Here is a 12,290-nt window from a genome sequence, read left to right on the forward strand (position 1 = left end):
AAATTCCTCCGGGGCAGGCGGGAATCGAACTCATACGGAAGCGGCTTTAGATTCTCAGTGCTGTGCTTTAACCCGCTGCGCCACCAGGGAGGGCCTTAGCTTTTATTTCTAATGAATTCTGATCTCTGCCCACAATCTCATTCTATTACAATAGTACCAGATAGGAACTAATATGCACGTGACAGGCTTTGAGACTGGGGAACAAATATAGAGCTATTTTTAACATACTGCTTAAAGGTTTCATCTAATCTTCCCTTCTCTTACAGTATTCTTGTCTTTCTTCATACTCAGCTTTTTGTACAAAGTGTTTTGGAAAGTACATCCTAATCTTGAACAAGTGTCAGCACTGTTCCTATGTGGATCACTGAAAAGACGGTTCTCAAGATGTCTGGGTTTGTCATGCAATCCTGGACCCATCAGTTGCCACACTTCCAATGTGATTTTTTTCAAGTTTGACTTAACCTACTCAGGTACAGAAAGGAACGCCCTACCATCAGCTGTATCCATAAGACTGGACCTGTTGGATCCCTTGTGCATGCCTTTCACTATCCCCGAGGGGGGCAGGTCAATATTTGCTGGGCGTATTGAGGAAGATGATGAGGAGGAAGAGGTAGTTGTTGTGACATCAGGGGGAGCAGAGAAATTCTCTAAGAGGGAAGAAAACAAAATTCAGAATTGTATTACTTCAGAAGTAAAAATAGTAATTTTTTAAAATAAGGAAGACAGCTATATAAACAGGACATTAATTCATGTAAAATAATAGTTTAAATCTCTTAACAAGACCTAACAGGAGAGCAAGAGGTTAGCTCAAGGCTTATCAGCTTTCCAAATTCATCCTCAAGAAACCCAGCAGTCTTAGTAAATCATACATGAAGTGTTTCATTCAGACAAAGGGACTGAGAGTACAGTGAAGGAGGGAATTGGACATTTAGTAGTAAGCTTATTAAGGCAGTATATATACTCAAGTTGATTCTCCATGATGCAAGTCTGAAACTTATACACTGTTACAACATTACTTCAATTTAAAAAACCCACCACACATTCCTTTATACACAGAAACTCTGGGGAAAATCCGTGCTATAACAATAATTATAATAAAAAAATTGCAAAAGTGACTTCAAAATAATACCAAAGTAAGAATGACCATAATGGCTAATAATGTTCTACTCTCTTGAGCGTTTCCACATTTCTTTGTCGGTTTATCTATATTTCCTCTTCCATCAAAGACGGGTAGTGAATTAGGAGTGTTTTCATTCAGGTTTCCAGATGAAGAAAACCATATAAAATCTACTTATAGTCTGACAAAACAGCACACAGGTAACTGGGATCGAGCTGACAGACAAGACGCTTCCCTTGCTTTGAGGACACCACACAGCTTTACTGTGCCATGCTGTATGCAGGGATTCTTCACATGGGAAACCGAATGAGATACCCTGGGAGAGAGCCAGTCACCAGGAATAAATGTGTTAGAATGAAAGCTCAAGAAAACACCTAGAGAAGAAAAAGAAAGTTAGAGGAGGTAAACTATGACTCTAAGAAAAAGAAGAAGAAAAAAAAAAAACTCAAAAATTCAAAAAGGTAAAAAAACCAAATTCTAAAATCAACTTAGTGAAGTTTCCATCAGGTCAAGTCTGCAGATCTTAGAGCATTGAATATTTTTTTCATAGAATGTGGCAACAAAGCATTAAAAAGTATTCGGATGTATTTGAATACATCCTAAGGAAATAGTCCGATAAACGCATAAAGCAGTATATTCAAGGATGGTCATTCCATCAGTTTTTATAATCGCAAAAACTGGACACTACTTACGGGCACAAACAGGGAAGAGGCTCAGTACACCCTGGTACAGTCACAGAACGGCACATTTAGAAACCACAAAAGCAGTAATATCATTCTGGATTAATGATATGAAAGATGCTTGTGATATGCTACTAAGAAAAACAGGTTATAAGCATTGTTAAGTACAATTTTGTTTTGGTAAAAACAAAACCAAAAAATCTTATATATTCATCTGCAAAGAAAGTTTAGAAGGATGGAAACTGAAGTGAAAATGCTGTCAATGTTACACTGGGAAGTGGGGTTATAGATTACTTTTTCTGTTATCTGTATTTTCAAATTTTCTGTTAGAAACATGATTATTATCTGTTAGAGCAAGCATCCAAAAGGCACTGTGGATAAAGTGATTTCTGTGAGTACCTGAACCAATCATTTTTCAAAGACTAGAAACAGAAAAAGTCAAGGTCAATGAAGTCATCTTGTTAAAAATGCAGATAAAGTGACTTAGGTACCAGGACAGTATTTTTAACAAGTGAAGTTTTTTGAGACAAATGTGAAATCAAACTTGACACCAACAGACCTACCCTCCCCCCTCCCAAAAAGGGGTGGCAAGCCGCTGGTGTGCGGCTACTTTAGGAAGTTCCATGAGTTACAGGCAGAGCCGAGAGGACAGGACCTGCCATCAGCTGTTGGCACCTGGCCTGTTATTGTGGGCAATGGTATCCTCAAAGTAGCTATCTTCCTTAAAAAGTACATGCTTGCATTGAACATTTTCCCAGTTTTCAGAGATTATCAGAATAAAGACAGACACAAGGTGATGGAGAAAGGTCACTGCTATCAAAATTGAGACACCAAAATGCAACTGATTGCCAAGAAAAAAGGGAAAGTATCAGAGACACATGATGCTCATATACATTACTCAGTACAATGTGGACAAAATTAATTAAGCAAGAGCAGAGAGCTAAGCTCTGTTCATCTACACATGTCACAAACTCTTAAAAACACACACACAGAAGCATGAAGCGGAGCCAAGCAAAAGCTGCACTCCATAAGGGGCTCTGCAGCCGGCTGCAGCTCAGAGCACCAACATCGCCAGTCTGCACACCCAGCTGTAGCAATAACACAGCAGCAGGACAATAAATCCAGTCTTTATGCTAAAGACAAAGGGCTTTGTCATAGTGCACAAGTTGTTTGGGTAAATGTTTTGTTTTGAGAAAATGTAGACAACAATCCTGGAAATGTCTAAGATGTTACAGGTTTTAACACTTTCAGCATAGGGAATATTCTTCAACAGGATAACCCATGCTAAGACTGGTGTTATATCTTGCAGCTTGAGTATTGCTAATGGAAATAGCCATGGCTTCAGGTGGGCAACCCTATGTACCCAAAAAAGGATAATATCTATCATTCCAAATGTATTGCTGGTGTTTTCTTCTTTGACTCATTAACTGTCAAGTTTTTTTCTGATTCTAATTTTTAGGTCACTCTGAAAAACCTCATACAAATCATAAGATATTGTTTGGCTATTGGGAGCCAAATGGAAAGCAATTTGGACTTCTTGGATAGACCCAGCGCCTACCTATTCGAGTATTGGCAAAAACATCAGCTAGAGACCCACTGGTTCCTTTGACCTCTCCATGGGACAGCGTAGAAGATGCAGATGAAGAAGTGGACGATCCCTGAATTGAACGGTTGATCCAGGACTCAGCATTCTGTAAGCTCTGTTGCAAGGCAGCAGAGAGCGCAGCTTGGCGTCTCAGAGAACCCTCATCCTCAGAGGCCGAAGACGTGTCTGTGTGGAATTAGAAAAAAAGAAGTTCTCGATCCTGCCTAGAACACAGACCTTTCAGTTCTTGCTCATTGATCACACATTCAATTTTGACACCAGCAAAACATTCCCATTCTTAAGGCAGCTTAACATGTGTTTCTCAAGATTCTTGAGTAAAAGTCCACAGAACAAAATCCACAAAAACAGCCCAAATCTATAGGCAACGTAAAGTTATTTTTTTAAACCCCATTAGAGTATTTAAACTTCATTGTTTTTTCTGTTCTAAGCTTAATCAGTAGCTAAATTCTTCTGTTATCTACTTATGTTCCAAATAGCACTGGAGTGAAGTGTTTATGTGTCTTAGTGCTGAGAGCACCTTGTGAGAGGATGCTATGGTGATTTTGATAAGCACTTGTTAATAAGTGTTTTCTTGCAAGGAAATCTTGATAGGGCAGCAGAAAAACTTATGTTTTATCAGTAAAAACTTAAGCACTGAACAGTGAGGTTGGTGCAGGAACTGATGCAGAATAAGAAACAGTCTTAGCTCTAGAGGCATTGTGGTTTAGTGGAAAGGCCAGCTGGTCAAGGGGCACCCACAGGTAAGCTTTCCAAACAAGGCAGGAGGTAGAGCAGATCTGGACTTCTTAACTCTCAGTCAGAGAAAACTTGTAATAAATTCATTGATGTCTGTATTTAGCCTGGCTCTGACTTCAGAAAACAAGGCCTAAATTAGACAAGCATGTTGAAAAAAATTTTAAAGAAAAGTTCAACCAAATATAGAATAGTTGAGGGAAGCAGAAGTTAGGAATTAATTCCAGGGTTCTAAGCTTATGAGGCATACAAATTCAAGGGGCATCTGGTCTAATGTAGGGCCTTCTTATGAATTGTGACCTGTGGACTGATTTTTATTCAGTCTTTTAAAAATTAAATACTTTGTGGTAGTCCTGCCAGACACTTTCCTCTAACCCATGTTTAACAATAGGCTTATGTTCTACTCTGGTTCAAAGAGTCAGAGATAACTAACAAGGGGAATATTACTAGCACCCAAAGACAGAAAATTGAACATACAAGAGTAATTTAATCTAGAAGTCAAAATTTATAGATCCAGCAAGGGAAAGCTAAGATAATGACTATAGCCTTGCTTCCTGCTCTGGATCACCTCCAACTTTATTATCTCATGTTAAAGGAGATCGAGGGTTCAAAACTTACTGCCCCCCCCCACAATGTACAATAAAACTGTAATATATGCCAGGAACTATGCCATATTCCTAGGAGTCTGAGAAGCATGAATTCTTAGGAGCCAAGTGCCCTAAAGAGGCTTAGTCTAGTACAAGAGACACGAAAATGCAGGAAATGCTAAGAAATGGGATAAGGAAAGAGTTTCCATCCAAAATCCATCTTAGGGATTTTGAGTACGGATAAAGACATTTGAAGAGGTAAGGAACAAAAATGAGGCTGGAGAGGTAGTGGCCAGACCCTAAATGAATTAGCAATGCAATTCTTTAAAAGGGGAAGAGATTTGTAATGAAAAATTATATATAGGAGTGATTAAAGAAAAATATACAGAGAGAAAAGTATCTATAATCGTTAATTTAAGCAGTGCTTTGCAAAATTTCAGAAACTACTCCAACATTTCCCTTCTATACTTTTGAAGGCAGAGATTTCTGTGTTTGCATAAATGCTTAAGAAAAAGGGGATGGGGAAGGTTTGCCATAGAACAAGTGAATCTGACCCTAAGTATTTTAGAGCAATATTTCTCAGGATCCCACGAACGCCACTGGATATGCAGGCTGTCTTTATTGCATCACTTAATTTGTCTAAGTCTAAAATCAGAATAACCCAATTTTTAAAAGATAGTAAAACCAGTATTTTCATGATTAGGTTTATGGAAAATTGGCTTCATTATGTTGCTATATTGGATCAATTATGTAATTAGGTGTATTGTCTCAACTCAATTACCTCATTTGCCTGCTAGTTCTCCTCAGAGTATGTGGTGACTACACTGTGGGGGCAGATTGGTGAAATGGGGAAAACATGGCTTTGGAGTCCATTTTCCATTTGAATTCTGAGATCCATCACTCACTAGTTGAGTGAACTGGGGACAAAATTATCCATTCAAGAAGGTGGTTTTCTTGTTCATCGGTGAACGAATACTGCTAGGAGCTACACTGCTGGCAGGACAAAAACAGTGATCTACGAGGACTTAGACTTAGACTGGAAGCAGGGACCCAAAGCAGGGAGATCTAAACTAAAGCCAGAAAGCTCAGCAGGACACAGGAATGTGGGGTACAGAGCTAGGGAGAGACAGGCGTCAGGGAGCAAGAAAATCATGTAAGAAAGCTGGCAGGGACAGAAAACAAGGCACACTGAAGATCTGAGAGGAGACCAGCTGAAGCGCAGGGCAGGGATGCAAGCAGAGGCTGGACTTCTCGGCATACCAGGTTGCTTAGGGCCAACCACACACAATGCGGAAATGCTGCCTCATGCCAACTGTAGTGGGAGATCATGAAGTGAACAAAGTACTGAAAGCACCACCAGTGGTGCCAGAACATAGCAGCTCGCTGACAGTTTCCCTTCTCCCCCCACAAAGTTGCCATAATTAGCTCAGACACAAAATGACTGAGTACAACTTCAAGTTGTTCATGTGTTAAGATCATGCAAAATGTAAACCACTGTTCTGGGACTATCTTTTTTTTTTTTTTTTAAAGATTTATTTATTTATCCATACAGAGCTGGGATACAAGTCAGAGGTACAGGGGAGGTGAGAGGATTCACCAGAGACAGATTGGGGAGCAGAACAGGCAGACTGACAAAGTACACTGCTGAAGGGAGCAGCGGGCGGGTCAGGAGAGGTCTGCAGCGCCGTGTGGGTCTCCTCGGGGTGGGCAGGGCTCGAACTCATGCCGAAGTGGCTCAAGCCTCTCAGTACTGTGCTTTAACCCGCTGCGCCACCAGGGAGGGCCGGGACTGTAGCTTTTTAAAACTAAAAATGAGCTACCTTAAATATACTTGCTTATTTGGTAGCTTCAAAAGAAAATTAAAGTAACTGTTACTCAGGAAATTGCTATGATTAACAATATGGGTAAGCTTAAATTAATATTCATAGAAATAGTGCTACATTTCCCCCACTGACACTGCTCTGGCTAAACGTGAAAACCACAGATTATCTGTCATAACTAAAGTCTCTTGCCTAAGCTTTGGCATGTAACTACCACAGGTCTACTGCGGTCGACTCGTGGGGATGGGAAAAGAGGAGACTACAAGGGATTAAGGAGAAACTTGGAAATGATCTATTTCGATATAGCCATTATCTGATGGTGTTTGAGTCTGGTAAGTTATAACTTAAACAAGAATATAGTTTAAATGTGTACTGCTTATTCTGTGCCACTTATAATTCAATAAAGGTATAAAAAAGACAAACTTAAAAAGACTGAGGGGAGAAATGATGCCTTGGTGCAAGGCAGGAGCAAGAGTCCCTCAGGGCCCGGGAGCCAGCCTCTGCCTCGGGGCCGCAGCTCTGCCCCCCTCACTGGCTTTCAGTGACAGTTCTCTCCCTCCCTCTCTCCTTCTTATAGTTCCCTCCCTCTCTCCTTCTTAGCTGTTCAAAAAACTGGCTTATGGTTTACTCAATATTTTTTAAAGAGGAAGTCTTCTTTCTCTTGTTTCTAGATGGAAATTTGCAGGGTAGCTTAATTGACTACACACTGAGAAACAGAAGTCTAGCAAGTTATTGATCTACTTTCTCTTCTGTAAATGAGATTAAGTTTTTTAAGAGAACTAAAAATGAAAAATTATATATTACTTAGTGCTTTGATTGCTACAAAGAGGAAATTTAATAAACGATAGCTATGAGGTTCCCTTTACTAGCAAACCTTAAATTTTACAATCAACTACTGAAGTTAATTCAGTTTGATAAAATGGGTTTTAACTATGTTTTGGCTTAAAGAATACTGAGTATTTACTGGTCTCATTGCTCATTGCTCCCTACCAGAAATGAAATCTTGCTATTAAAATTATCTACATATTAAAATAGAGCATATTTATTGAGACCTAATTGTCAGAACAGTTGGAGACTAGCCCCCAATTTAGACTGGTAATTCAGACTAACAGTCTCTTCCAAATTCAGGTTTACTGGCTGATACGTGTCTGGCTATGATCTCTCAGATGGAGCAACTATCCAGTTTGTTTGGGATACTAGTCATTCCAGCACCACACACACACGGTTATCTATTACAAAAGGAATTTCCGAGAGAAGACTTGAAGGAGGCACATGGAGCACAGGCATGCAAAGAATAAGCTACCTGCCTGTGGCCTTGGCCTGGCCCAGGGGCTTGGGGACACGGAAGGCTGTCGGGACACTGGGAGGAGGGGAGGTGAGAGGCCAGGGTGGCCACAGTCAGCCTCATCTCACCTTGGAGCCCGGCTTTCCCTCTTTCCTTCCCCACCAGGCGCCTTAGACGTGTGGCAGCTTTCGGGCCTCAGGCCAACCCTGTCTAGCTGGACACCTACCCGCAAAGGGGGTATCTCACTGGGAAATGGTTATCCTGTCTCTTACCTCCTCTATGCTATGCACACTAATTCTCTTAAAGTTCTTTTCTATTGGGAATAAAAGACTTTAGTAAAGTAAAATAGAAAAATCAAGATAACTTGAGTCTGACACTTAAATGTGCTTGATCTGAGGTGAATAACTTAGTTACTACAACATGTTTCCTCTCTAAAGAACTCCGCTCTTCCTGCTTCATAGAATGCTTATGAGGAACGAATGCTGTAGGGTAGCAAGCAATATGTGAAAGACATTTACAGTGTAATGTACTATAATTCCTAACACTACTACAGTATGTTGTGGGTGTAACAAAATCCCAATCTGTTCTTGGGCATCACTTTCATACATAGAAATACAAAGAGGTAAATCACTCCTAGTTTGGTTCTACAAATTACCATTATGATCACTTTCAAGCAGGCCCTGTGTGAAATAGACAACTAAACTTGAACTTTATTCTACCTAAGCCAGTCAAAACAGCTTTCTGTATTTTGGGGTCATTATGCAGTCTGTCTGATCATCTGTGTACCCTCAGAATGCAGCCTAGAATAAACCTACGTGGTGCAGAAAAAGCTTAGAGAAGAAAAAAATACACACTGGAGTTTTGGCATTGTATTTATATATATGAACGAGGAACAGTGTTACACAAAGAAGCCCTACAGAGAAAGAGCTGAGGTAATTGTCTCATGACATTAGTAAATGATTTCAGCACATGAAATCATTGCTGCCATCCAGTTCCCTTTAAGTACTCCAGAAGACTCTGGAAAAGGCCACAGGCTCCAACACAGAACTACAGCTCACCACCACGTTGGAAGATTTAAATTTTCCAATCCGCAAGATAAAAATTAGTGTATATATTGATAACCAAATTTTAAGTTGATTGACATTTTAGTACTGGAGAATGATTTATGAACAAAAGGCAAATTATTCCCCTTGCCAACTATTTACCATATTTTCCAGACTAGAGAATACTCTAAATGAAGCCAAGATTTATGACATTTTACCCCTTAAATCCTTTTTATCAAATGCCTCCAAATGCAGCTCTGGAGTTCCATGAATTCAGTCGTGCCACTATGTGCCAAGTGCCTCCCAAAGTGGCATGTGGCTGGTGCCCTCTCACAGGTATTCCAGCACCTAGGGTCCACACCTGACAGCAAGTGCAGAGTGTGGCCCTGAGCAAAAACACAATTTAGGATAGGTGCTGTGTCTATACAGGCGGAACACAAATGGCACAACTAAAATACTGTGAAACTTGAGATTTATTGTGCAGCCAGAGTGACACAATTTTTCTACAAATAAAAGCAAGGTCATTCTTATACCTGGCTAGAAACCTGGATTTCAATTATTTTAAAGATACTTTAAAATATTTTTTGAATCTGATTTTTGAAAAGCAGCCTGTAATCCTTAATGTCCCTTCTCTTCCTCCTCCCCATCTCCTGAGTGTAGCAAGCTTGGCCTTCCTCTAGACTTCAGTGTATCAGAGGTAACAGAGTACGTGTGCATAATAATGCCTCCCTGATCTCTGGGCTACTTTATAAGAGGCTCAGGGAGACAGTGATAGAGGATTAAACTGTCTCTAACTGGAGGCTCTTAGAGTAAGGTGAGGTTGGCATCCAAATCCTAAATCTAAAAACAGCAAATTCTATCCCCCTAACATGAAAGTTGCTTAAGGAAGCCTTATGATGCAGTTCTCTGCCCTCCCTTCACACCAGGGCACAGGGTTTGTTCTAGGCATATGGGTAACTGTTGAACAAGAGCATCAAGATCTAGCTCCATGTGGGGGACTACGTCAGAAGGCACTGTCAGGTGCTCGCAGGATTTCTTCATGTTGAGGGAAAATTCCTCTTCTGTTTGATTCTATTTGACAATATTAATGTCCCTGGTAGCTCATTAAGACTTCTCAGATACTTTTCAGAAATTCCCAAACAGGAGAAAAATGGATAGAAACCTTTTTAATACTCTACTCTGCCAACTACAGGTAGATCTTAGAAGAAAGCTATAATTTCATCCCTATGGAAGTATTCAAACATGTCAGGCACTTAAGAACCTCACATGCATATTGTGTGTGTGCATATGTGTGTGTATTTTAAGGGTGCAGACAGAGTAGAGCATCAGTGTTTCAAATACAGAGGCTTACAGTGAATTCCAAAGGACTATGGTCTCATTCAGCAATGGAACAGCCATGATTTGTTTCTAGAGTTAGTAAATTCCCCTCAGGCAGTGACGTTTGTCAAAGGGGATTTAAAAAGTTTCCATCTCTTCTAAGCATTCTCAAGATCCTTTGCTGTACTTCACATTTAATCTGAGGTTATGAGAGCAGGCTCTATTTCTCTGAAGTTGCAATTCTTTAGTACAGCTACAGACAGGACTGTTTCTAAGAACTCCGAGTCACACAGCTCCTACCCTTTGCCATTTACTACAATTGAACTCTCAGCCATGCTGCGCGCAGCAGAATCTGCCAACAAGGACTAGCTGAGAGCCCCCTTTGTTCAAAAGCCCCAACCAGTGCTATACTAATGCAAAATGGAAGCCATCCAAGATTTTGAGTGAGTGGGCTTGAAGTATGCACCACCACAGACACAAAATGTCTTATTGTGATGGTTTGCTCGAGGTATCCTGTGTTACGATTTAAGGAACACTTGAAGCCACAGAACTATTTCTCTTTCAAACACATTGACACCACACATGTAAAGGAAAAAAGCACACACAGTTAACGAGCTCAAGCACACCCAAATGCTCTGAGAAGTTAGCCAAAACCTAGGAGAAAACTATTAATATGAACCTGGACTGGGAATAGGACAGTGTAAATAGCTCAACTTGACATGTCAACCGAAGTTAATCACAACTAATCTTCCCTAGGAATCTCCCCCAAAAGGCACGGTAAGACCTCAAAAGTATATATTTTTTAAAGCTTTAGGAGGGATTCTGAATAGGTAAGACAACTAATATTTCACTGTTTCTCAAATGATGCCATAACTCAAATTTATTGGGATAAGGATTTGAAGTCTCGGGAATAAGACTGGAATAAAAGTGCTTATTTCTCACTGATACTGTGACCCCATTAAAAAGTGTATTGTTCATATACAATGTTATAAACCAATTTTATATCAATTAAAAGATTCTTAAAAATACATACATGCATACAAAATATACTCGCACATACACACATAAAATTTCAACATATTACATTGGCACAACTGCTCTATCACCTTTAATGACACAAAATTTTGTCTCAAGTCCGCTTACTCCTATGACTTGCAGAACAAAGCACCTGATTTAGGAGTATAAACCTGTTTTTGATGGCATGAATTTGGGGGTTACATCAAGGAAATGCTGGAAATTCAAAGGGAAAAAATTTAATAGTTTTACTCTTTTTACATGTTTTTTATGATGTGACAATCAAAACCTGCTACCTTCTGTGTGTACTATCACACACCTCTGATGATGAAGACAGAGTTCCAGCTACTGCAGGAAAGAAAAAGCAGAACTTATTTTTAAAGCATCAAAGTAGGAACAGTTAGAGAGGAGGTTCTCATAAACCCACCAGGAGGCGTGCAGGCATCGGCCGGGGACTGGACAAACGTGGACCGCCTTTTCGTTGGCATGGGCAAAGCCATTTTCTGCTCTTTGTGTTTGGCCAGTGCAGCCTGAACTGCTTCTGTATGGATATCTGAAAGAGTAAACATTTGCAATCATTAGCTCCTAGATCTTAACTTGTTTACTTCTGTAGGCTGAACTAGTCTTCAATTGTCAAAAAAGTACTTTAAATGATTTTCATTTACCATTTCTTTCAGATCCATTAAAACTAAGTCAGGGCCCTCCCTGGCGGTACAGTGGGTTACAGCACAGCAAGCAGTATGAAGCTATTGCAGCTGCTGCAGCACCAGTTGGATCCCTGGCCAGGGAGGTGACTCCCAAGGAGCAGCAGACCTCTCCTGGCCCACCCACTGCTCCCTTCAGCAATGTGTTTCCGTAGGTCTGCCTGTTCTCGCTACTCTGTCTCTGGTGAATCCTCACACCTCCCACTCCTCTGGCCTGTACCCCAGGTCTGTATATATGAATAAATAAATCTTAAAAAAAAAAGTCTAAAGTAGATACAAAAGGAGTTTAGGATAGATAGGGCCCTCCCTGGTGGCGCAGCTGGTTAAAGCACAGCACAATGAAGCTTAAACCACTTCCGCATGAGTTAGATCCCCGCCTGCCCCC

General features: G+C 40.4%; 1 protein-coding gene across 2 annotated transcripts in view; it reads right to left on the reverse strand.

Annotated features, from left to right (window-relative positions):
- The window catches only part of DIP2B (DIP2 disco-interacting protein 2 homolog B (Drosophila)), a 180,128-nt gene that overhangs the window by 51,675 nt on the left and 116,163 nt on the right, over positions 1 to 12,290 (reverse strand). The window contains exons 4-6 of one of the 2 annotated variants that reach the window (XM_004692753.2): positions 11,629 to 11,754; positions 3,356 to 3,568; positions 492 to 647 (exon numbers count right to left, since the gene is read on the reverse strand). In XM_004692753.2, coding sequence (XP_004692810.1) covers positions 492 to 647; positions 3,356 to 3,568; positions 11,629 to 11,754 — 495 coding nt within the window. The remainder of the gene's footprint in view (positions 1 to 491; positions 648 to 3,355; positions 3,569 to 11,628; positions 11,755 to 12,290) is intronic. The other variant, XM_012732476.1, reaches the window with a different exon arrangement.

The sequence above is a fragment of the Condylura cristata genome, unplaced genomic scaffold (assembly GCF_000260355.1).
Source record: "Condylura cristata isolate star-nosed mole 26May11 unplaced genomic scaffold, ConCri1.0 scaffold00034, whole genome shotgun sequence".
In the NCBI taxonomy this organism is placed as follows: Eukaryota; Metazoa; Chordata; class Mammalia; order Eulipotyphla; family Talpidae; genus Condylura; species Condylura cristata.